We start from the raw sequence: 27,306 nt of genomic DNA on the forward strand, positions 1-27,306 counted from the left end.
ACTGTTAAGAGAAACATGATTGGCCAATAAACACATATGAAAAAGATGCTCAACTCACTTGTAATCAGGGAAATTAAATGTTGTAACCAATAACAGAAGTCGGAAAATATGGATGCTCATTTCAATGATTAGAGGGATTCAAAATTAGTGCAGTGATGTAGCAACCATCTGGCAATATGTAAAGCTGAAACTATGTACAGCCTATTTCTAGGCTATACTTCTAGATGTGTACCTTAGATTTTTCACTCTTTAAAGAAACCAGAAAATACACAAAATGATATACAATATAGCATTTTTATTACAATGAAAAATTGTTTATGTCCCAATTACTATTTAACAGAATATTTAAGCATGTTTAATATATACATGTAAAGGACCAACCTAGAATCTTTTACATTCTATAGAAAAGCACTAGCCCTCAAGATTCAAGCAGGAAGCTTTCAGAATATGATGTGAGCTGCAAAGAAAAGTGCCCTTCCTCACCCCCTCCCAACACAATCACTCACCATAATGTCTGAAATGATGTCCTTGAAGACATTCATTGTGGTAATGGAAGCATCTATCAAAGTGGTTCACATTCTAAAGATGGTAAGAGATACTGGGAATGAGAATTCCACAACAAAGTAAGTTTGAGATACACTGTGTTTAATAAAAATCTCTTTGCTGTATCTTTTGACAAGCTGATAATGTGTACTTAGTCTTCCCCATAAGCACACGCTTTGCTGCATTTACACATTTTCCCAAGAAATCTTTTTCCCCCCCAAATATCATCAAGGACTAGTATTCCCCAAAACAAGCTTATGGAAAATGTTGGGTTAAGGCCTTATACTGTTAAACACAGGTCTTCTAAAGATATCTGAGACTTGGGAAAGGCAACACATGGATCTATGAGTGAAGACCGACTTTGTAATAAATTCTAAGTATACCTTATTTAGAATTAAGACGAATAGAATCTTCACAAGTGAAGCTGGTCTGGATTTTGCTTTTTAGGAGCTATCTTCATTTAGATTTGTATCAGGATTATTTTAGCTGTGCAGAATTGGTAGAATTTTGTGAAGGATTATTTCTTAAAGCTTTTATCTGTACAACTATCAGTTTTTTTCTTAAGCAAGGAGTTCATATACATACACACATTTGTTTGTTGGTTTAAGTCATATTCCTACAGAAAAAAAAAAAAAAGTAGCCCCCATATATTTTATGGACCAGAACACAGAGAGCACACATATATATATAGTATTACCTTGTAATTAAAACAAAATTTTCTTGATAATCTGTAGCTAGGTCACCTTTATTACTAACAAAGTTCTAAATGCATTATTTTTCATTTTCTTTTTCTTGACTAGATCTTTCCAAATTTAATCATTATTAACACTGGATTAAATCCACTACTATCTAGTCTTTAATTTCTATTTTTAGTTGTGCTTTGCTTCTCTTTTGCAAGCTTTATTTTGTTCTCTTTCTGGTTTCTTTTTTTTTTTTTAAATTTTTATTTATTTATGATAGTCACAGAGAGAGAGAGAGAGAGGCAGAGACATAGGCAGAGGGAGAAGCAGGCTCCGTGCACCGGGAGCCTGATGTGGGATTCGATCCCGGGTCTCCAGGATCGCGCCCTGGGCCAAAGGCAGGCGCCAAACCGCTGCGCCACCCAGGGATCCCCTCTTTCTGGTTTCTTGACATACTCATTCCCCTAACACATTCATTGATGTGACAGGCCCTGTGTTGACTGCTGTTGGATAAGGTGAGATGAAGACTAGATCCACAAATGAAATTTCCTTAATTCATTAAAGGGGATTGATTTCAGTGACATCTGACAAGTTTAGATACACACATCTCATCAACAATCATTTCTAAGTTGTCTATAAATTTCAGTTTTGATTTTAAACATTTTATTACTGGACCTTTCAAACACATAAGAAAGCTGAAATACTAGAACAATGAACCCCCAAAACCAACCACTCCACATCAGGAATTATCAACATTCTGCCAATCTACCTTCCAGCTCTCTCTGCCAATTATTTTTCTTTTGTTGGAGTATTTTAATGCAAATCCAGTATCGTACCATTTCGTAAATATATAAGCATGTATCTCTAACACATAGAACATTTTATCTTTTAATATCCACACTGATATTATCATCCCTAAAATTAAAATTTCTAAATATCATCTAATACTCAATGCAAGTCCACATTTTCTCCAGTCTCCAAAATGTATTTTTACATTTTGTTTAAACCAGGTCCAAGCAATGCCCATGTACTGAATTTAGCTAATAGGTCTCTTAAGTCTCTTTTAATCAGCTAACAGTTGCCTTTCCCCTTTTCTTTTTCATGCCACTCATTAGTTGAAGAAATCAGGTAATTTGTTTTGTGGAATTTTATACATTAGAATCTGCTTGGCTACTTCCTTGCGGTGCCATTTATTTTGTTCATCTATTCCCCAAATTCTTGTTTTTAGAGTTTGACTCAAAGGTTTGCTTCCTTCAGTTCATCGCTTTGGCAATAAGGTTTTGTAGGTAGTGGTGTGTACTTCCTTTTTTTTTTTTTTTAAATATTTTATTTATTTATGACAGATACAGAGAGAGAGAGAGAGGCAGAGACACAGGCAGAGGGAGAAGCAGGCTCCATGCACCGGGAGCCCGATGTGGGATTCGATCCTGGGTCTCCAGGATCACACCCTGGGCCAAAGGCAGGCACCAAACCTCTGCGCCACCCAGGGATCCCTGGTGTGTACTTCCTATTACATTTTATCAGGATGTGGATATTGTCTGATAGTCCCACTTTTATGGAAGTTAAAATTAATCAAAGGGCTCAAAGGTTATCAGCTTGATAAATCCACTTTAAAGTTCTCACTATAAAATATTTCACTCGTTTCATTATCCATTGAAGATCATTTTCCTGACCCATTATTCCATTAGGGAACTAGAAAATGTGATTTTTCTAATCCTATCATTCTTTCTGTATTTACTGGTTATATTTCTTAAAAACAAAACATAGTTTCACTCATATGTAGAATATAAGAAGCAGTGCAGAGGATCATAGGGGAAGGGAGAGAAAACAGTGGGAAGAAATCAGAGATAGAGGCAAATCATTAGAGACTCAACTTTGGGAAAACAAACTGAGGGTTGCTGGAGGGGAGGAGGGTGAGGGAATGGGGCAACTGGGTGATGGGCATTAAGGAGGGCACGTGATGTGATGAGCACTGGGTGCTATATAAAACTGATAAATTACTGAACACTACATCTGAAACTAATGATATACACTAGATGTTGGCTAATTGAATTTAAAGAAAAAACAAAAACAAAAAACGAAAATCGTTTAATTTGATGAGCTTTCTGGTGGCCCTAAAACTTGGCTCACATGGAAAAAACAAAATAAATGCTTATTTTTCCCCTTATCAATTTTTAGGATGAGTTGGTGCCCAAGCATCTTTCATTGCTGACCAAACTGTCTCCAGCTGTAACCAAGTAAACTATCAAACTACTAGTAGGTCATGTCAAAAGACCTAACTCCCACTGGTTGAAGATGCGGCAATCTGAACATCAAACAGTATATTGCCTGTAAATGGCATGACGTTCTTTTTTTTGTATAAGAGTTTTAAATACATACATACATACACACACACACACATGCATGCACAAACACACAGAATATTAAATTTCCAAGTGGTTAGTTTCCTTTCTGCCCTCTTTTTGATAGTTTCTAATTAATCTTTAACAGTGTTCAGACAATAGGGATTGCAAAACATTTACTTTTTGAAATTTATTATGGGAAAATAATTTTATATTTTTCTGATTCTATAATAGTTGTACTCTTAACCTCACATTCAAGAAATTCATAAGGTTTCTTTTCAGCATGAAATTACTGATGCAGCTCAAATGATGAAGAACTTCTCACATTCAATAGAACCTCCAAGATTTTATCTGGAATAAATTATTTTAAGTTTAGTAAGCACTGAGCAGTGACATGAGGCATTTCTACATTTACTACTTCTAGAGTAAATTCCTTTCATATGAATTCACTAACACTAATGATAACAATTGTAGATAATATTTACAGGAAACATGCTATGTGGCTGCTATTTGTCCAAGCACTACTTAAGCCTTAAGACAATCCTATTACACAGTGTGGCAGGCTGACCCTGAAATGGTCCCTACATTCTGATTCATACTCTTGTGTAAGCCCCTACCCTTGAATGTGGGGTGACTCAGTAACTTGCTTCTAACCAGTATAAGACAGAGAGTCTTAATAACTAAAAGGTGTTATTTTGGTGATTAGATCACATAGGATTATAACTTCTATGATGCTAGTAGATCACACTTAATAAGCAGTCATGTTGAAGAAGCCCATGTGGCAAGGAACTAAGGTCAGCCTACAGCCAACCAGAAACTGCGGACCTCAGTGTGACAGCCAACAACCATGTGAGGTCGGAAATGAATCCCTTCCCCTGGTGAGCCTTCAAATGAGACCCAACCCTGGCTGAAACCTTTAGTTTAGTTTTGTGAGAGACCCTGAAGCAGAGGACCCAACAAAGTTATGCCCCAACACCTGACCCATAGAAACTGTGAGATAATGTGTATTATTTTAAGCTACTAAGTTAGTGGTAATTTATTACACAGCAATAAATAACTAATATACATAGGTACTATTATCACCATTTTACAAGTGAGCAAAATGAGGCACAGAAGTTTAAGTACCTTGTCCAATAACACATAATAAAGTAGTGAAATGGGGATAATAATAGATAAGGCTAAAGATTTTCCTACATTCATTATATTATTCCCTCACATGAATTTGCTGAAGATAAACAATGTTTGAATGGTGATAGAAGGCTTTTAAAGCAACTTTTTTTCCCAATAATATAAAATTTCTTAGGCTTAGTTGAAGCATGAAGCAAATTTCTCTAAAATGAATTTCTGGATATTTTATAACATAATGTACAATTGAAGGCTTTTTTGTATTAAACTCCATTATGAATTTTCTGATGTTGAGTAAGGTGTGAATGTTGTCTAAAGGCCTTCTTACATTCCTTACATTTGTAGGGTTTCTCCCCAGTATGAATTCTCTGGTGTTGAGTAAGGAAAGAATAAAGTCTAAAAGCCTTACCGCATTCCTTACATTCATAAGGTTTCTCACCAGTATGAATACTCTGATGCTGAGTAAGTTGTGAGAGCAGTCTAAAAGGTTTTCTACATTCCTTACATTCATAAGGTTTCTCACCAGTATGAATACTCTGATGTTGGGTAAGTTGTGAGAGCAATCTAAAGGCCTTCCCACATTCTTCACATTCATAAGGTCTCTCACCAATATGAATGCTTTGATGTGAAATAAGTTGTGAGTAACTACTAAAGGTCTTCCAGCATTCCATGCATTCATAGGGTTTCTCACGAGTATGGATTCTCTGATGGCGAACAAGTTGTTGCCTTAGTCTAAAAGTCTTCCCACATTCCTTACATTCATAGGGTTTCTCGCCAGTATGAATACTCTGATGGACAGTAAGTTGTTGGCATATTCTAAAAGCCTTTCCACATTCCTTACATTCATAAGGTTTCTCACCAAAATGAATTTTTTGATGTACTCTAAGGTCTGGACCACATACAAAGGCTTTCCCACATTCCTTACATTCATAGAGTTTCTCAGCAGTATGAAGTCTCTGATGTCGAGTAAGGTGTGTACACTGCCTAAAGGTCTTCCCACATGCCTTACATTCATAGGGTTTCTCACCAGTGTGAATTCTCTGATGTCGAGCAAGTTGCTGATGCACTCTGAAGGCCTTTCCACACTCCTTACATTCATAGGGCTTTTCACCAGTATGAAGTCTCTGATGTTGAGTAAGTTCTTGGAGCACTGTAAATGCCTTTCCGCAGTCCTTACATTCATAGGGCTTTTCACCAGTATGTAGTTTGTGATGTCGAATAAGGTGTGCACGCTGTCTAAATGCCTGCCCACATTCCTTACATTTATAAGGTTTCTCACCAGTATGAATTCTCAGGTGTTGACTAAGTGTTGAACGACGAATAAAGGTCTTCCTACATTCCTTACATTCATACAACTTTTCTCCATTATGAACTCTCTGATATTCAGCAAGAAAATTATGTTTTTTGTAAGTGGTCATTTTTTCAGAAGTAACTTTCACTTGCCCAAAATATCCCTCTTGTGGTTCCTTTTGCCCCTCAATCTTGCCTTTGCATTCCCAATCATTTCTAAAAATGGAGTCCTGAAGACTATAGCTTTTAATTCTTTCCATTATCTCCCACTGGAATGAATATATTTCATAAATGTCCTTTTCTGGAGATAACGTATTGGTCCTGTATCTGGACTCCAAATCTGAAAGAAAATAAGAAGGCAAACACACACTATTTTCCTGTGACAGAAGAAAGAAAACTTCTATAGAGAAATAAAAGGCACCTAAAATCATGTGTCTTACAAGTGAATGGATCAGATACCTCTAAAACAGGCATTTCTGCTATAATACCACATATGTGTATCTAAAAAACCCGTTATCTTCTGTAAAATTACACACCAAAAAATTAAGAGTTTATGAAGAAAACAGGGCTGGAGAAGACTACTCAAACCTATGCAACTTTATTGGCAGAACACTAACAAAAATATAATAATTGACATTTCAAAAGATAATCTAAAAGGCAGCTCAACATGGCTGAAGGCCATTTCATGGATACTAAAATGCACACACAAAAGAGTAGAAATGCTGGATTTCAAGTGCTGAGACACTGCAATGAAAAAAAGCCCTAAGTCAGCAAGGCTACCATTAAGGCGGGAATAGGGTAAAAGGTAACCTGTTTTCAGCTAGAAGCCAGGCAAAGTTAACAGTATCTCTGGGGAGAGAGTCCTGGATGCAGACACTCAATTATTAATTTTTTTCATATAGAGGTGAAGGGGCATCCAGCAATAAAGCATCAAGTTGAACACTTTGCCTTTCCTACTGAATGTTTTAGGTCTACTTCTATCCAGGCTTCATTCAAGAAGGAAAATTACCTGTGAATCAACTAACTCTCAAATTATACTGACATCATTCCCTATTCCATATCACTATTAAGCTAATTTGTACTGTGAGTTATTAATTGTATTATGGAACAGACTGCATTTTCATACATAAAAAAAAAAAATGGCAAAGGAAACACAGAGAATAGAGTCCAGGACTGGAGGTAAGGTTGGTGATTAGGGAAACAAGTTAAATCAGTGATAAGAATCACCTGAAGATTTCTTAAAACTAGAGAGAGGTGAGGTTATTTTTATTTATTTATTTATTTATTTATTTATTTATTTATTTATTTAATTTTATTTTTTTTTACACGCATGAGAGACACACACACAGAGAGAGAGAGAGAGAGAGAGAGAGGCAGAGACACAGGCAGAGGGAGAAGCAGGCTCCATGCAGGGAACCCGACGTGGGACTCAATCCCGGGTCTCCAGGATCATGCCCTGGGCTGAAGGCAGTGCTAAACTGCTGAGCTACACAGGCTGCCCAAGAGAGAGGTAATTTTTATTTTATTTTATTAATAAAAATTTTATTTATTTATTCATGACAGAGAGAGAGAGAGAGAGAGAGGCAGAGGGAGAAGCAGGCTCTGTGCGACTTGATCCAGGATCTCCAGGATCACACCCTGGACTGAAGGTGGCGCTAAGCTGCTGAGCCACCGGGGATGCCCATGAGAGAGGTAATTTTTAACTGACTGAAACATAATCTATAGGATCAAGTCCTGGGCATGTTTTTGTTTTGTACTTATTTGTATTCTCCAGCAAATGATTCTGATGCTGATCAATATTTGAGTCTCTCTACTTAATGTTTTTTTTTTTTTTAATTTTTATTGATTTATGATAGTCACACAGAGAGAGAGAGAGAGGCAGAGACATAGGCAGAGAGAGAAGCAGGCTCCATGCACCGGGAGCCCAACGTGGGATTCAATCCCGGGTCTCCAGGATCACACCCTGGGCCAAAGGCAGGCGCCAAACCGCTGCGCCACCCAGGGATCCCTCTACTTAATGTTTTTAATGATTTTTCTTTATAATTAGAATCAAAAATAAATACCTCAGCATAAATAAGCTGCTTATCAATTCCTCTCTCATTTACTCTGTTCATGCCAGAAAGGCCTCTTCAGCTCACAAAAGGCACTACCACTATTCGCATTAAATAGCATTGCTGACAAGGTTATACGGTCTTTGAGAAATCCTCTGACTGCATGGTTGGCTTCTCTTCATCTTTAGATCTTAATTGAAAATCACTTTCTTCAGAAAAGCTATTCCTGCTGATCCTGTTTAGAACTATGCACTTTATACTCTATCCCAGCAACCAGCTGCTCTTCTTTTTCCCAATTTTGGAATATTTATTAATTTTCTCATCTGTTAGTTTCTTACCCCTAAGCTTTCCTAATGACAGAAACAATCCCTAAAATCCATTTACCATTAGATAACAAACCCCAAATACACAATAGATGTTACTCATTTAATTCCCATAATTACATAATCACTAATGAATATCTGTTTGTAATCTTTTAAAATGTACTACAACAGGGGTGGCTGTCTGGCTCAGTCATGAGACTCTTGATCTCAGGGTTGTGAGTTTGAACCCCACATTGGGAATAGTGTTTACTTTAAAAAAATGTACTACAATGATTTACTTATCTCCACTAGAGTTTATACTATTATTATCAGTGCTACATTTACTCAAATTTGTGTTCCTTCATACCTCCTCTAGGTGCTCCTCCTTCCCATTCCTACATAGCCAAAGGAACATCTGTACCTCCTGCAAAACTATCTCAAATATTTTTCAATAATCCCAACATTGAAAGGCTTATGCAATCCTGAGCAAAGAGGCATGGGAAGACATTGAGTATAGCAGAATGACTGTCAAATACAGAATGGTACTTGGGATCACCTGAGCGTGAAAGAGTAAAAATAAAGGATATGTTGGATCTAGGCTCAAAGATAGTGATCCAGATGGGGAACCTGCATGAGAAAATCTTAATGCTGAATGAAGTAAGCAAAGATATGGGGAGAAGTGGGATAGGAGAGATAAGAAAGGTCTTTTCTATGACTACAGTCAAATGTATAAAACTGCTGAAATGACTCAAAGTCTCATTATGAAACAGAAGGAGGAATAAAAAAATTAAAAAACCAAGTGGCATCTTCACACTTCAAATTTTTATCTATTCATGAGAGACAGAGAGAGAGAGAGAGAGAGAGAGAGAGAGGCAAAGACACAGGCAGAGAGAGAGAGGGGCAAAGACACAGGCAGAGGAAGAAGCAGGCTCCAGGCAGGGAGCCTGAAGTGGGACTCGATCCTGGGTCTCTAGGATCAGGCCCTGGGCTGAAGGTGGCGCTAAACTGCTGAGCCATCGGAGCTGCCCAACGCACTTCAAATTTTTAAAACTCCTTATTAAATAAAGAAAATTGTAGACTATCTAGAAAATAATATTGAAAACACTAGATTACCAAGAGTCTACAAAATACAGTGCAGATCTTATAAGAAAATTCATCAATACATTTAAATTCCTAGAGCAAAGAAATGAAAGAAAAGAAATATGGTTTAGAAAGTTAGAAAAAAAAAATATATACTGAAGAATCCAGAGAGGGAAATAAAAGCAAAACGTCATTAATTAGATAACAGAAAAAGAATGAAATACACAAGTTTTAAAAACCTAGGTTGTTTGAAAAAAGTCAGTGATATATATATTTGTATGTATGTGTGTATTTTTTTAAGTAGACTCCATACCTGGCATACAGCCTAATGTGGGGCTTGAACTCATGACCCTGAGATCAAAATCTGAGCTGAGATTGAGTTGGACACTTAACCAACTCAGCCACCCAGGTGCTCCAATCAGTGAAACATATTAATCATTTGCAAAGATAATTAGGAAAAAAGGAAAGCATTCAAACAAAGTTAAAAATAGCAACTAGGTATTCAGAAAGAACTCACTATGGGTCTCTCACAATTTTACACATCAGGCAAGCAGAAGTATTGACTACCTTTGTTCTGGATTATCTTTTCAAGAATGTTTGTATAACTGACAATGCGGAAAGGTACAGATAGTATCTCTCTCTAGATCAACAGGCAGGTTTGCTAATGGTTCAATATAATAAAGGTAGCATCTCCTTTGGAGCAAAGGTCCCTCATGCTCATTGCCCATCATAAAGATTTGGGTTCTCTAAGTTCAGGGTTCCTCTCTTACAGTGCAGCTCAATGCATATTCAGGTATCTATCTAGATACATCCACATCCCCCGTCATGGAATTTGTGGGCAAACAGGAATGAAGTAAATATGTTAATGTTCATGCCATTTGTTGTGCCGTTTATTGTTGAGCAATAAAATCCTTTGTCTTTGGTTTAGAAGTCATATGTTTTTGCCAGCATCCATAACACTGCAGCAGGTTAACCTGTTAGCATGCAGGTAGAGGCAAAACTGCAGACCTTTCACAGTTCTTGACATTAACAAGTAATTAACAAAACATAATTATTATGAAAATGGTAAGGAACTATGCCAATGAAGGGTAATTCTCTAAGAAAATATAGAGAAATTAATCAAAGACCTACTCTTAAAAATTATTCTGAAGATTATCAAAACTTTAGAAAGCATATCGCCCAATTATAAAGTGACCCAGACCATTTACAAAAAAGAAAAAATTCGGGCAGCCCCAGTGGCTTAGTGGATTAGTGCCATTTTTGGCCCGGGATGTGATCCTGGCGACCTGGGATCGGGTTCCACTTCGCGCTCCCTGCATGGAGACTGCTTCTCCCTCTGCCTATGTCTCTGCCTCTCTCTGTGTGTGTGTCTCTCATGAGTAAATAAATAAAATCTTTTGAAAGAAAGAGAAAGAAAAAAAGAAAAGAAAAGAAAAGAAAAGAAAGTTAAAGTGAGTTAAAAATGAAACCAAGTTAAAGTGAGTTAAAAATGAAACCAAAACCTAGTAAAGGAAAACTCTATCATTTATGAAAATTCATGCAAAAACTCCTGTAACACACTGAATCAAAATACATCATAACTAACTGTAGTCTATTTCAGGAATGCAAGGGCAGTTCAATGTTAGGAAATCTACCAAAATAATTTGTCATATTCATTTATTCATTATTCTAAAGATAAAAATCCTATAATTATTTTTATAGACACTGGAAAGACATCTGACATAATTCAGCACTCATTTCTTACTTTTTAAAGAAGCAAATGGGGGAACCTGGGTGGCTCGGTCAATTAAGCATCTGACTCCTGATTTCAGCTCAGGTCATGATCTCAGGATTGTGAGATCAACCCCATGTCAGGATCTGCACTGGGCATGAAGCCTGCTTAAGATTCTACCTCTCTGGGGTACCTGGGTGGCTCAGTAGTTGGGTGTCTGCCTTTGGCTTGGGTTGTGGTCCCGGAGTCCTGGATCAAGTCCCTCATCAGGCTCCCCATGGAGCCTACTTCTTCCTCTGCCTATGTCTCTGCCTCTCTCTGTGTCTCTCATGAATAAATAAATGAAATCTTTAAAAAGAAAAAAGATTCTCTCTCTCCCTCTCCCTTAGCCCCTCATCTCTTCTCCCCCTCTAAATAAATAAAGAAATAAGCACTCAAAATAATAGGAATGTATAGTTACTGCCTTATCCTCATAAAAAATATATATATATTTCTTAGCCAAAAGCTAGATTTAACTCAGTAAGAGAACACTGGGGACATGAAGAGACTTTGAAACTATTCTAAACTTGATTATGGTGGTGGTTACCCAAATTGTCTGCATTTGTCAAAATTCCTAAAACTAGACACTGAAAAGAGTGAATTTTAATGTATATAAATTATGCATCAATAAACTAGACTTCTCAAGTATTTTAAAAATGTAAACACAGGGGCAGCCCAGGTGGCTTAGTGGTTCAGCACCGCCTTCAGCCCAGGGTGTGATCCTGGAGACCCGGGATCAAGTACCACATCGGGCTCCCTGCATGGAGCCTGCTTCTGCCTGTGTCTGCTTCTCTGCCTCTCTCTCTCTCAATCTCTCTGTCTCTCATGAATGAATAAATAAAATCTTTAAAAAATGTACTCTTAGGGAATATGTGAAAAATCTACTTTCTGCTCAATTTTGCTATCAACTTAAAACTGCTCTAAAAATGAAATCTATTAAAAGAGAGAGGGGCGCCTGGGTAGCTCACTTGGTTACTAAGAGTCTCACTAGATTTCAGCTCAGGTCACAATCTCAGGGTTGTAAGATCAAGCCCTGTGTTGGACTCCATGGGGGGTGTGGAGCTTAAGATTCTCTCTCTCCTTCACCCCTCCACCCTGATCTCTCTCAAAACAAAACAAAATATATATATATCCAAAAAGAAATCTCATAACTGAAAAATAGCTAAATTTAACAATTTAACAGATATCTTTAACAGCAGATTAGACTTAGCAGAAAAGATCAGTGAACTAGGAAATGGGTTTATAGAAGATATCAAAATTGAATCCCAGAAATAAAAAAGAATAAGAAAAAACGTAAGAGAACATAAAAGATACATGCAAAAATTTAAAAAGGTCTAGGGGCCCCTGGGTGGCTCAACTGGTTAAATGTCTGCCTTCGGCTGGGTCATGATCCCAGGGTCCTGGGTTCGAGCCCCACATCAGGCTCCCTGCTCAGCTGGGAGTCTGCTTCTCCCTCTGCTCATGATCTCTCTCTCTCTCTCACATGCTCTCTGTCTGTCAAATAAATAAAATCTTAAAAAAAAAAAAGGTTTAACTTATGTGTAACTTGAGTCCCAGAAGGAGAGAAGAGTAAAAACGGGAAAGAAACAATACTTGAATATTTAACAACCAAGAATTTTTCAAAACTGGTAAGATATGAAGTCCAATTTAATTCCTTAGAACAGTAAAAAGCATACATACACCACAATATAAAAAGAGACGCACCACAGTAAATCTGTGAAAAACAAATAAAAAAGAAAATTCTACAAGCAGAAAAAAAAAAAAAAAAAATTCTACAAGCAGTCACAGAGGGAAAAAACCTCCAAAACAATTCCTGAAAAGGAATTCCAAAATCACCAACAAACTGCTGCTAAATGGAAATGACAGAAGCCAAAAGACAAGATACTAGCTAAGAGAAAAATAACTCCCAATTCAGAATTCTGTATCCAATAAAAACAAAGATAAAAATTCTGTACCCTTTAAAGATTGAAGATATTGTCAAATAAAACTTAAGAGAGGGTGGCCTGGGTGGCTCAGCGGTTTAGCGCTGCCTCAGCCCAGGGCCTGACCCTGAAGACCCGGGATCAAGTCCTACATCGGGCTCCCTGCCTGGAGCCTGCTTCTCCCCCTGCCTGTGTCTCTGCCTCTCCCTTTGTGTCTCTCATGAGAAAATAAATAAAATCTTAAAAAAAAAAAAAATTAAAGAGAATTCATTGCCAGGAGACACAATAAAAGAAATACTCAAGGAAATTCTTCAGGTACAGAGAAAATGATTCTAGGTAGAAGAATGACAGTGCAGAAAAGAATGAGGAGCACTGTAAGAGGTAAACAGTAGGTAAATCTAAACAAACACTGACAACAGAATAAAATTAGTGCTCAGTGGGGATTAAAATGTATATAGAATCATAAGTTACATGGGACGCCTGGGAGGCTCAGCGGTTAAGCATCTGCCTTTGGCTCAGGGTGTGATCCTGGAGTCCTGGGATCAAGTCCCACATCGGGCTTCCTGCATGGAGCCTCCTTCTCCCTCTGCCTGTGTCTCTGCCTCTCTCTCTATGTGTCTTTCATGAATGAATAAATAAAATCTTTTAAAAAAATAAAAAGAATTAAGTTACATGACAACACAAAAAAGAGGAGGATACATAAAAGGAATTAATATGTTATTAATATCTTCACAATACTGGGAAAGATACAAAGGAGTTAATTTAAGGAGCAATGTAGTAAGTAAAGAATCCATGTTTTGGGCAGCCTGGGTGGCTCAGCGGTTTAGCGCTGCCTTTTGGCCCAGGGTGTGATCCTGGAGTCCTGGGATAGAGTCCCACGTCAGGCTCCCTGCATGGAGACTGCTTCTTCCTCTGCCTTGGTCTCTGCCTCTCTCTCTCTTTCTGTGTCTCTCATGAATACGTAAATAAAATCTTAAAAAAAAAAAAAAAAAAAAAAGAAGCCTTGTTTTAATTTCTAGGGCAACTCTGAGAAGAAAACTAGAAGTATGTGTAACTAACACTAGAGGCAAAAGCTAAGGTCAACATATTTGATTAATCCAGAAAAGTCAGGAAAAGAAAAAAAGGAAGAAAGAATAAGTTGAACAAAAAAAAAAAAAAAAGAGGAAGACAGTAGATTTGAGCCTAAATATATAAGAAAATTAAAAAAAAATTACTTAAATGTAGTTGGACAAATCATCAATTAAAAGACAAAGATGTGTCTTATACATATTGGAGGAAGGAAGCTGGTGAGGAGTCCAATTTGGGTAAAGAGGGTATCCAAAGGGGCAGTCCCAGGCAAGTTGTTGAAATCCCAGAGAGGGGAGGAGAGTATCCAGAGAGAGGAGCAGACCCACATGTACTGGGTAAATCTACCATGGCTCTTACTCTACCTCCCACCACTATCATCTCCAACTGGGAGAGATCAAATAGCCTTCTGATTGGTCTTTCCATTTCCCATCTTGTCTCTATTCAATCTGTTCTCCATAGAGTGGTAATTAGAAGACAAATCAGCTTAAATGTAATTCCCCTGCTCAAAAATTTCCAGGGGCTTTCTATCACATTTAAAAGTCCCATAGCCTTACCTTGGAATAATCATCCTAATCATCCTGGCCTTCTTGCTGTTCCTCAAACACACAAAACTTCCATCTCCCAACCCAAGGCCTTTTTGCATTTGCTGTTCTATCAGGATCGCTCTTGCTTTAGATACTCCTGTAACTAGATTATCCTACAGATATTCCTATAACTGTTTTTTCAGGTCTCCACTCAAATATCACCTCTTCAAAAAGCCCTGAGGACCCTAAAACAAACATGTCAACACCTGTCAATTTCTAGTCCCTTGCTCTTCTCACTTTTCTTTCTCTTTTTTTTTAAAGATTTTATTTATTTATTCAAGAAAGACACAGAGAGAGAGGCAAAGAGAAACAGGCTCCATGCAGGGAGCCCGATGTGGGACTCGATCCCAGGACTCAGGGATCACGCCCTGAGACGAAAGCAGACACTCACCCACTGAGCCACCCAGGTGTTCGTTCTCACTTTTCTTAATAATACTTGTCACCACCTAACATTATCCATTTACTTATTTACTTAATGTCCTTATATCTATTAAAATGTAAACATGGGTGCTGGAACCTAGCATTCTTGTTCACAATTGTTCTATTGGTGTCTAGCAATGCATGGTTCAGATTCACTCAATGAATGAATACATTTTTAGGCAACAAAAGACATATAAACTAATCAAAATAGAAGCCAGAGAAACTGGATCCTATATAGATACTGCTATCGATTGAACTGTGTGTGTCCCTCCAAAATTAGACACTGAAGCTCTGACCCAATGTGACTGTATTTGGAAATGGTACTTTTTAGAAGATAATTAATAAGGTTAAAAGAAGTCATGAGGCTCTTAGACTGATAGGACTGGTGGCCTTGTAAGAGGTCTGTCTCTGTCTCACTCCCTCTCCTTCCCTGCCATGTGAGGACAATGTGAGAAGGGAAGATCTGCAAGCCCTCATCAGAGCCCCAAATGCTAATCTCAGACTTCCACCCTGCAGAACTATGGGAAAACAAATGTTTTACCAGCCTATGGTATTTTGTTGTGGCAGCTCAAGTTGACTAACAGAGATTTAGATATAAATGAATTATAGTCGTTGATGATAAAGAGTATCCATATCTTTGTTCAAATTTTTTACCTATCACCCCTATCAGACATTTTTGTTTACTTTTTGAGAAAACTGTAGATTCCTGTGAGGTTGCAGAAAATACACAGGGAAGTCTCATGCAACCTTCACCCAACCTCTCCCAATGTTTAACATCTTATATAACTATAGTATAATAGTCTAACCAAGAAAGTAACATTGGTATAATCCATAGAGCTCATTTAGACTTCACTAGTTATACATGCCCTTGTGTATACGTATAGTTGACCTTGAACAATGCAGGGTTATGGATGCCAACCCCTCATGCAGTCAAAAATCTGAGTATTTACCTTTTGATTCCCCCAAAACTTAACAACTAATAGTCTGTTGACCAGAAGCCTTACCAATAACATAAAAAATTGATTAACACATATTTTCTAAGTTGGATGTATTATATACTGTATTCTTATAACACAGTGAGCTAGAGAAAAGAAAATATTAAGAAAAACATAAGAGAAAATACATTTACAGTACTCTACCGTATTAAGTGAAAAATATCCACATGTAAGTGGAGTCACACAGTTCAAACGCATGTTAAGGCTCAACTGTATATATTTCTATGGATTTTAAAGTTTTATCACATATAAACTTGCATAATCACCACCACAAACAAGATACTCAACTGTACCATAACCACAAGACTCCTTTATGGCCCTAACCATCCTTTCCCTTTTCTATATCCTATCCCTTGACAAGCATGAATCCATTTGCATCTCTGTAATTTTGTTATTTCATAAACATTACATAATTGGAGTCATGGGGTATGTAACCTTTTATGATTGGCTTTTCTAACTCAGCATACTTCCTCATGCATACTACCCAAGCTGCTGTGTGTATCCACAGTTTATTTCTTTTTGTTGCTGAGCATTATTCCATAGTATGGATGTACCTTTTACTTGTTTTTTAAAAAAATATTTTATTTATTTATTTGGGGGGGGGAGTGGAGAAAGAGAGAGAGAAAGAGGGAATGAATGAGCAGAGGGAGATGCAGTGGGAGAAGCAGACTCCCCACTAAGCAGGGAGCTGGACATGGGGCTCAATCCCAGGACCCGAGATCATGACCTGAGCTGAAGGCAGACTGAGCCACCTAGGTGCCCTTACCCATTTTTAATTGGGTTATCATTACAGTGTTGAGTTACAGTACATATCGGTCTTCTGTTGGATATGTTTTACTGCTATTTTCTCTTGGTCTGTGACTTATTCATTTTTTTATTGGTATATTTTGAAGAGACAAAGTTTTTAATTTGGATAAAATTTGATTTATCAATTTTTATTATGGTTATTGCTTTCACCTAAGAAGCCTTTGGTTACTGTAAGTCATTCTCCTAGTTTTCCTTTAAAAGCTTTATATTTAGCTTTTTTTTTTAAGTATATTTATTTATTTTTTTAAAGATTTATTTATTTATAATAGACATAGAGACAGAGAGAGACAGAGAGAGAGAGAGAGAGAGAGGCAGAGACACAGGAGGAGGGAGAAGCAGGCTCCATGCCAGGAGCCTGACGTGGGACTTGATCCCAGGACTCCAGGATCACGCCCTGGGCCAAAGGCAGGCACCAAACCGCTGAGCCACCCAGGGATCCCCTAAGTTTATTTTCTATTATTTTTTGTAATCTCTACACAAGATCAAGAGTCACATGCTCCTCCGACTGAACCTGCCAGGCACACCCACCTTTCATATTTTTTATATAAAATTTATAATGAGTCTTAAATTTTTTTAATATTTGGATTTTTTACATTTTTTATGTTTAGTTTTTATATTTAGGTCTAAAGTACATCTTAAATTAATTTTGGGATGAGGTAGGGGTGAAGATTTTTTCTCCAGCTATTCCAAAATTCATTTGTTAAAAAAAGTTTCCTTCCCCTCCACTGGAATGTTTTGGTGCCTTTGTCAAAAATAAATGATCCTGGGATGCCTGGGTGGCTCAGCAGTTGAGCAGTTTCCTTTAGCTCAGGGCGTGATCCTGGAGTCCCAGGATCGAGTCCCACATTAGGCTTCTTGCATGGAGCCTGCTTCTCCCACTGCCTATGCCTCTGCCTCTCTCTCTCTCTCTCTTTCACGTTTATAGAAGTAAAATCTTTTTAAAAATGTGATCTTCGGGGCACCTGGGTGGCTCAGCAGTTGAGCACCTGCCTTTAGCTCAGGTTGTGATCCTGCAACCGGGATCAAGTCCCACATCGGGCTCCTGCATGGAGTCTGCTTCTCTCTCTGCCTACGTCTCTGCCTCTCTCTCTGTGTCTCTGATGAATAAATAAATAAAATCTTTAAAAAATATATTTAAAAATTTTAAAAACTAAATGATCTTTTAAGTGTGTATGAGTTCTACCTCTAAGGTCTCGGTTCTGTTCTGTTGGTTGACCTTTATCCAATATTCAAAGTCTTGATTACAGTAGTTTTATTTTTTTGAGAAAGAGAGAAAGGTGGGGGGAGGGAGACACAGGGAGAGAGAATCTCACGCAGATTCCCCACTGAGGCTGGAGCCTGATGCAGGACACAATCTCAAGACCCTGAGATCATGACCTTAGCTGAAACCAAGATTTGGATACTCAACTGAGAGAGCCACCCAGGTGCCCCTTGATTACTGTAGTTTTATAATCTTGAAGTATCTTGAAGTCATATAGTCGAAGTCCTGTAATATACTCTTCCTTTTCCAAGATTACCTTAGAAATGCTAAGTCCATCATTTTTGCATAAATTTTGGAATCAGCTTAAGATTTATAAAATTGATATTTTAAGAAGACTGAGTCTTCCCATCCCCAAATAGTTTCTTTCTATTTATTTAGGCTTTTACCATGGTTTTTAGTGTACAGGTCTTGCATGTTTTATCAAATTTACTCCTTAGTATTTTTGGTTTCTGCCACTATTGTAAATTGACTTAATTTGCTTTTAATTTTCTTAATTGACTTAATTGACTTAACTGACTTAAATTGACTTAACTGATTTTAAATTCCTTATTTTTTTCACTCCTAGTATATAAAAACACAATTTATTTTTATTTTTTAAAATATTTTATTTATTTATTCTACCTATTTTTTAAATTATTTATTTGTGGGAGGTGTTCTTTCCTTTTATGAAGGAATTTGTGTAATACTGCTGCTATTTCTTTCTTGAATATTTAATAGAATTCACCAGTGAAGCCATTTGAGCCTGGTGGGTTTTCTTTGTGGAAAGATTTCTGAATGAATTCAATTATTTTGACAGATATAAGGTTACTCAGATTTTCTTTTTTTATCTTGTGTCAGCTCTGGTAATTGTGTTTTTTAAGTTGTTCCATTTCATTTAAGATGTCTAATTTATTGGCATAAAATTACTCATGGTATTCTCTCATTATTCTTTTAATGGCTATAGGATGTGAAGTGATAACCCAGTTACTATTTCATTCCTAGCATTAACAATTGTTGTCGTCCTTTTTTTTTTTTCCTTGATGAGTCAAGTTAGGTGTTTACCAACTTTGTTGATCTTATCAAGAAATCAACCTTTGGCTTTATTAATTTTCTCTACTTTTACTATCTTGTTGATTTCAGCTCTTATGTTTACTGTCATCTTTGTTCCTCCTACGGAGAACAGCTCCTCTCTTTGAAGTAGCAGAAAAAATATTAAAAATGAAAAAAAAGGGCAGCCCCAGTGGTGCAGCGGTTTGGCGCCGCCTGCAGCCCAGGGTGTGATCCTGGATACCAAGGATGGAGTCCCACGTCGGGCTCCCTGCACAGAGCCTGCTTCTCCCTCTGCCTGTGTCTCTGCCTGTCTCTCTCTCTGAATGAATAAATAAATAAATCTTAAAAAAAAAAATAAAAATAAAAAAAATAAAAATAAAATAAAAATAAAAATAAAAATAAAAATGAAAAACAGAGAGTTGTAATTGAGGTCAACAGGAAGTTCCTCTGGAGTCCAGGTTTAAAAGATTTTAATTTGCTTCCCTCCACAGGCCATGGGCTTTGGAAGAGAGATTTCCAATATCTCAAGGTTAACAGGCTTGGCTCTTACCTGCAGTAATTAATTCCCCATCCTATTCAGCCCTCACTCACCAGAGTAGTGTCTTTTGGTCTCTTCCCTCACAACCATCCAGGGCTCCTTCCCTTCATCCAATAAGGTAATCACATCTGGTTTAGAAATGGAAGGTTCTGCTTAAAAGATAATGTGATGTGAAATTGTAAGTCCAAAAGTCAGGTACAAATTTGGTTAAATTCATAATTAACTACAGATCAAAATGGCACTTTACAAAGCCTAAGAGTGAAGAAATGAAAGGCAGCTGAAGAGCACTCATGTTAGGGTACCTTCGGGAGCACAAGGAAACGATAATAACAGGCCTTATTATAATTTAAACTCATATAAACTCTGTTGAGAGGTGGTCTTGTGTAGTGGTTGAGAATATAAAATCTGAATCCAGACTGAGTTTAAAATCCTGCCTTTCTTGCTGTGTTACCTCAGTAAATTATTAACCTCTTATGCCTAAGTTTTCTCATCTGAAAGGACGATAATCACAGTATATTACTTGTGATTTAGAGTTGTGAGAATTAATTAATAATGGACAATGCTCACAATAGTAAGTACAAATACATGCAATTATAGGTACATATACCTGTGTGTGTATTAGTTATTTTTATTATTATCAACTTACTGACAGGAGAGTCTTCCTGAGATGACATCTGATCCTTTCTAGGATTATTCATTCAATGATAAATTCAAAGTTCTTAGATTTTTTTTTTTTAAGATTTTATGTATTTATTCATGAAAGACACCGAGAGAGAGAGGCAGAGATACAGGCAGAGAGAGAAGCAGGCTCCATGCAGGGAGCTCGATGTGGGACTCGATCCCAGGACCCCAGGATCACACCCTGGGCCGAAGGTAGGTGCTCAACTACTCAGCCACCCAGGCATCTCAAAGTTCTTAGATTTTAAATTTCAACCACAAAGCAGGTAGAACTCAATATGTTATAGGAAACAGAATGAGTTTACTTGAGTTTTAAATGAACTTTGTGGATCCATTTTATACAGTGTAAGTTCTCTAGGCTCCCTTGATTTTCAGAGACTCAAAACCCCTGTGGCTAGGTACTCTCCTTGCTGGATTAGAAAGGAGTGGTGAGTATTTGCATCAATTCTGGGCTTAAATATAATGTAAAATCTGATTTCTTGGACAACGCTTCTGTTGTCATCAACCCAAATTCAAGCCCAGCCCTTGGATACCAATGAAACAAGTAAATCACAGAGCCTGAAAAAAATCTGAAGGACACAGCAGAATGAAAGTGATGAAGTATTAAATGCAGGAGCCTATTTCCAACCCAACAAAGCTAAAGCCGTTCCTTTGGAACACAGAGAAAAAAATGTATCTATTTTCTCAAAACATAGTCCTGAAATTGACAATAAAGTCAACACAATTTGAAATAAATAGCCTTACCTAGTGAGATGAAATTGCTATAATTCTCCCACATTACATCCCTATATAAGTCCCTCTGAGCTGAGTCCAGGAATTCCCATTCTTCCTGTGAGAAATCTATGGCCACGTCCCTGAATGTCACTGAACCCTGAAAAAATAAAACTCATGTTATTACCTGTGAAAATAAATGCAATATTTCTTAAATGAAAAGGGAGGAGACTGAGGACTGCAATGCAGAGAAGGGGCCACATAACAAGCAATGGGATAGGGCTTATGTGAAGGGGACAGTAAGAAAATTAGTATCACTGAAGCAGAGTTCTACATGTCTTGAATAGCCCTATGGCTGCAGATAAGATTAATTTTTACCCCCCAAAATCTGGAAATTAATAAAATAACCAAAAAAAGGCCCAATTAATTGAAACTGTACACACAAGCCTTTTACAAGCTATGTGTCTCCACCGTAAATTCATGGGAAATGTCTTCCACTTCCTTTTCCCTTTAACAATCGTGAAAAAATATTGACAAAAACTTCTCCCAAAAGTACTGTAATATCTTTTCTAAGAAAATAGACACAAGTTCATCATAAAGTCAGATTTTTCTTATAAACATTTTCCCTATAAGGACCACTTCTTTAATAAACTTTAAAAAAAACTGTACATGGTAGTCCACATTTTGAATATATCATATTCAATCTTTTTCTTTTCCTATTTAGATATTTTAATTCATTACAATTTCAAAAATCTTCCTTGATTCTTACAGCCTACATTATCTATTACTTATGCATCTGGATGACCTTCTTAGTCTTTATCATCCATCATCCCTAACTGAACACCCTTCCTCAACCCTGACTTGAGGATGCTGAACCATGATGATGTCACTTTGGACAAGTGGTTTTCAATCAGGAGTGATTTTACTCCCCAGAAGATATCTGGCCATGTCTAGAGACAATTTTGGTTATCACAACAGGAGGGAGGGGATATGAGTGTTATAGGCACCTCACTGGTAAAAGGCCAGGGATACTGTTTGATGTTCCACAATGCAGACGACAGCTCTCACAATAAAAGATTCTCTGACTCAAAATATTAATACTCCCAAAGTTGAGAAACCTTGTTATAAACCAGCACATCCTGTAAAATTACACAATGGACTTTGCTCCTGGTATTCTTCTCTCAGGGTTTGCTGGAGATGATTCTTGATCCATTTGTAGTTTTGTTCTGATTACCTAATTACCTCCCCACTGGTGAGGGAGAGATTCCTTGCCCTATATAGTATGAGGGGGCTCAATACCTGACACTGGACAGATGAGACTGACAGCATTTATTAGACATGTATACTCACAGCCCAGGGGAGGAGAACACCACACGTCATGCAGGGCCACACAGGGGTTGCACTCAGGAATGGAGTGAACAAGCAGGGTCTGTGGGAGGCAGGCTTTGTAGTAAAAAGAGGGTAAGGTGTCCCTGATCCCCACAGGAGGATGTGACTGGTTTGTTTGAATAATTCTGTGGGCTGGCAGGGAGGTGAAACCTTCTGATAAGGTGAGGACCAGAAGGGGTTTAGATCATCTGCCTGATAGGAAGGCTAGTCAGGTAGGAGTCTTTTCTGCTGGATAGGGACCATATCTGGCAAGAACAGGGGAACTCATGATTAGGCCTTTGGAGCCATGATAAAGATATCAAGTCACCATATGAAATTTTAAGCCTTACAATATAAGGCCCCAATTATATCCCTACTTGATCCACCCAATCCTAAAAGCCTTACATATATACTGTAAGATCTCAACGCATACAGAGACTGAGACCAGCCAACACTAAATCTCATCTTATGTCCTTGGAAAACTCAAGTCTGTGAAGAAGTCTGGAGTTTTCCCTCTAGGCAGTCAAATAGGACCAAATTCTCTCCATTAAACCAGAGATCTTTAAGGAAAGTTTTTAAAACAAAGATCTCCCCTTAATATCAATAACTCATTCCTGAATACCAGACATTCTAATAGTACATTATTAAACAGGTATTTATTGCAACTACACTGCACTATACGTCAATTCCAAACCTCCAAGCAGCCTCACATCTCCCTCCAGGACAGAATTATAGTATACATGGGTTGCTCCACATGTACCTTTAGCTTTAGTATTTTCATGGTCTCTTTTACTGAATTCACTTTTCTCACTTGCTTTGTGTCTTTCCCCACAATTTCTTCAATACTTCCCCAACTTTTTAGAAACTCATTTTATACTACCCAAGAGCTACATGTTAAATAAATACACTATGAAAATGCATTTCTAACCAAAACATAATGGCAGGATAGCTCACATTCTGTATGACGCTCTGACACCTCCATTCTCACTGGCAGCACCAGAAACACACATCCTCTTAATGATATTTGTGTGCATCTCAAAACATCCGAGGATGGTCCTGAGTGTCTACCAATTATATTTGAAATATAACAAGAGTCTCCTGCACATTATTTTTTGTTAAAAAGAGTTATACTGAGCTATACAATTTCACTTATTTAAAGTTCTAAAAATAAGCAAAATTTATTTATGGTGTTAGAAATCAGGACACAGGGGTTATATCTGGGCCTGGTGCGCAGGGAGTGACTGAAGTGGGGACATCTGAGGTACCACCAATATTCTCTTTCTTTTTTTCTTTTTTTTTTTTTAATTATTTACGATAGTCACAGAGAGAGAGAGAGGCAGAGACACAGGCAGAGGGAGAAGCAGGCTCCATGCACCGGGAGCCCGACGTGGGATTCGATCCCAGGTCTCCAGGATCGCGCCCTGAGCCAAAGGCAGGCGCCAAACCGCTGCGCCACCCAGGGATCCCCCAATATTCTCTTTCTTGACCTGAGTGCTGCTAGCACAAATGTGCTCAGTGTATGAAAATTCATTCAGCTACACACCTAAGACTTGTGTTCTTTTCTCTATGTATGTTACATGTCAATTAAAAGGTCAAAAACTTTGAAAAGATGTCAAATTGTGTACTGGGGACACAAATTTTTCCTACATAAATCCAGACTAAAAATCATTGTATTCAGAGATATACTTCTCTGAAGCTTAAGTATTAAAATCAAAAGCTGTTATATTGGAAAATGTTAACAAGGGGACTTTCTGCAGAGAGTGCCTGCATTTTTCTCAAGGCATTTCACTTTTGTTCCCTCATGGCTCTTGACAGAAGATTCTGTAGCCAGGAGAAGATCCACATTAGTGGAGAAGAGAGAAGGCCATGTAGGAAGGACACTCACTGGGCTCTTTGTTCCCAACCCTCATTGGAATGAGAGGAACTAAAGAAAATTCTTGGGTGGAGTTGTGTTAAATAAGAAGTGTCAGGATAAGGAATGGGTATGTATGTACATATGACATAGAGATCAATAATATTTCAAAAAGGAGAAAAGAACATCAACTTACGTAGGCCATGGTTTCAAAATGCAAGAATTGGTCAGTCCTTCTCAAGATTTCTCTGCTGGAGAACTACAGAGTCCAGATAAGCCAGATCTGGAAGAAAAAGAGGCCATGAAACCAAATGTAACCCAGAGATCCCCAAAAGACTTATGTTAATGAGCGTTTTTCTTTTCTGTCCCTACTTCCTAACTATTCTCCACAACTATACCCACCCTGATTCCATACTCACAAAAACTAGGAGAGAGTACAAGAAGTGTAAAGAAATCCAAGCCCTAAGGAATCCAGCTGAACACTGATGGATTTGGTATAGAAGCCTGAATACTTAGGAGGAGGACTCCCGGTCTGGCAGTATAGATCTGGTCCTGACACTGGACTCCTCCTCCCTCTAGTACCATCTTTCAGGGCTAAGAAAGGGCCATACCACCATATACAGCCTCTTGAGCCCCTAGGATCCTGCCTGAACCTCCTAAATACGAAGCCTGCAAACCACACAGATTAAGCCTAGCAGCTGCTGCCACTGGCCTTTCCCCAGCCCAAACAACTCACTACTCTGTTTCCCAATCAGGACCTCTCATCCTAGGACATATTTTGCACCTCCTCCCTCTTTCAGTTTCCAAATAGGGACAAGGAGATTCATGATCATTACAGTTAGTCAACAACAAACGTTCATGGAGAATTGCTACATGGTGGCATTTCATAGACATCCCCCAATGGCCCTCAGCACTGCTCTCCTATGCATTACTTTTTTTTTTTTTTTTAAGATTTTATTTATTCATGACAAACAGAGAGAGAGAGACTCAGAGACACAGGCAGAAGGAGAAGCAGCCTCCATGCAGGGAGCCTGAGGCGGAACTTGATCCCGGGTCTCCAGGATCACACCCCAGGCTGACAGCGGCGCTAAACCACCGGGGCTGTCCTGCTATACATTTCTTCTCATCTCTCGATACACCAGGAAATCAATGCTCAGGGGTGAAATCATTTGCCCAGATTCAGTTATTAGGTAGCAACGTTCTGTTCTTAGTCCACGTTTCTCTAACTAAAAGGCCATCTTGCAACTTTGGTTTTTGCTTCTAAAGACTAGATTTCAATAAATAAATAAATAAAAAATAAAGACTAAATTTCTACATCCCTGAGAGGAATTCGAGCAAGAACAATTCACTACAAAATAAAAATAATCTTTCACAAGACACTAAACCTCACTACTAATTATGGAGATGTGTGCAAGGCACACCAAAAAATTTCACTTTTGGGCAGTCTGGGTGGCTCAGCGGTTTAGCGCCGCCTTCAGCCTGGGGCATGATCCTGGAGGCCCAGGATTGAGTCCCACATCAGGCTCCCTGCATGGAGCCTGCTTCTCCTTCTGCCTGTGCCTGTCCTGTGCCTCTCTCTCTCTATGGGTCTCTCATGATTAAATAAATAAAAATCTTGAAAAGAGAAGAGAAGAGAAGAGAAGAGAAGAGAAGAGAAGAGAAGAGAAGAGAAGAGAAGAGAAGAGAAGAGAAAGAAGAAAAGAAAAGAAAGAAAAGAAAAGAAAAGAAAGGAAAGAAAAGAAAAGAAAGAAAAGAAAAGAAAAGAAAAGAAAAGAGAAAAATTTCACTTTTTACAGTGATGGAACTGTGAGGTCTGAAAGACTGATGTCACGGAGTAGGAAAGTCATAAGGAAACGGACACCATGTTGGTCCGAATTTAGAACTATGTGAAGAAGCATTTAAACGTGATAACCCTAAAGACCTTGTGAGCTAGTTCCCAGAACTTCACTTCTGAGACTAAAGGAACTATTTGCACATGTATATAAAGCTATCCGCAGAGGTACGTTGACAGGCATGGTTTATAATGAACAAAAGCTGAAAAGAATCTAATTGGGGAAATGATTAAATACTAGTGCATCTATACCACTAAAAACCAGGCAAATATTAAAAAGTGATGATGATGCCCTAATTTTGATGAAATGGATGACGCCACTGTGTTTAAAACAAAAAAATCCCATGGGTGCTCAGTGGGTTAAGCGCTGGACTCTTGATCTCAGCTCAGGTCTTGATCTCATGATCATGAGACTGAGCCCCTAGCTGGGCTCCATACAAGGTGTGGAGCCTACTTTAAAAAATCAATTAATTAAATAAATAAAAATACAAATAAATAACTAAATAAAGGGCAGCCCCGGTGGCCCAGTGGTTTAGCGCCACCTTCAGCTCGGGGTGTGATCCTGGAGACCCGGGATCAAGTCCCACATCAGGTTCCCTGCATGGAGCCTGCTTCTCCCTCTGCCTGTCTCTCTCTCTCTCCTCTCTCTCTGTGTCTGTCATGAATAAATAAATAAAATCTTGGGCAGCCCCTGTGGCGCAGCGGTTTAGCGCCGCCTGAAGCCCAGGATGTGATCCTGGAGACCCTGGATCGAGTCCCACGTCGGGCTCTCTGAGTGGAGCCTGCTTCTCCCTCTGCCTGTGTCTCTACCTCTCTCTCTCTCTCTCTCTGTCTCTATGAATAAATAAAATCTTAAAAAAAATCTTAAAAAATAAAATTCCAACATGTGTGGCAATAAATCTTGTGACAGAAAAGAAAATCACATGTATGCTAGGAGGACTACTTCAAATGTCTACAGGAACAGCCAGCAACACTCACCACCATATTAAACACAGTGTGAACCTCACAAATACAAATATTCCAAATAAGGCAAAAATTTCCCCATTTCAAGGTTTTTCTTTTAGCCTTCTGTTGAACTG

General features: G+C 38.1%; 1 protein-coding gene across 1 annotated transcript in view; it reads right to left on the reverse strand.

Moving 5' to 3' along the window:
- Positions 1 to 275: 275 nt before the first annotated feature.
- The window catches only part of LOC140609709 (uncharacterized), a 118,914-nt gene continuing 91,883 nt past the window's right edge, over positions 276 to 27,306 (reverse strand). Inside the window, exons 6-10 of the mRNA XM_072784903.1 lie at positions 24,799 to 24,820; positions 22,527 to 22,619; positions 21,210 to 21,336; positions 19,841 to 19,939; positions 276 to 6,320 (exon numbers count right to left, since the gene is read on the reverse strand). Of these exons, the coding sequence (XP_072641004.1) occupies positions 4,954 to 6,320; positions 19,841 to 19,939; positions 21,210 to 21,336; positions 22,527 to 22,619; positions 24,799 to 24,820 (1,708 nt within the window). The 3' untranslated portion in view covers positions 276 to 4,953. The remainder of the gene's footprint in view (positions 6,321 to 19,840; positions 19,940 to 21,209; positions 21,337 to 22,526; positions 22,620 to 24,798; positions 24,821 to 27,306) is intronic.

The sequence above is a fragment of the Canis lupus genome, chromosome 1 (genome assembly GCF_048164855.1).
Source record: "Canis lupus baileyi chromosome 1, mCanLup2.hap1, whole genome shotgun sequence".
Taxonomy (NCBI): Eukaryota; Metazoa; Chordata; class Mammalia; order Carnivora; family Canidae; genus Canis; species Canis lupus.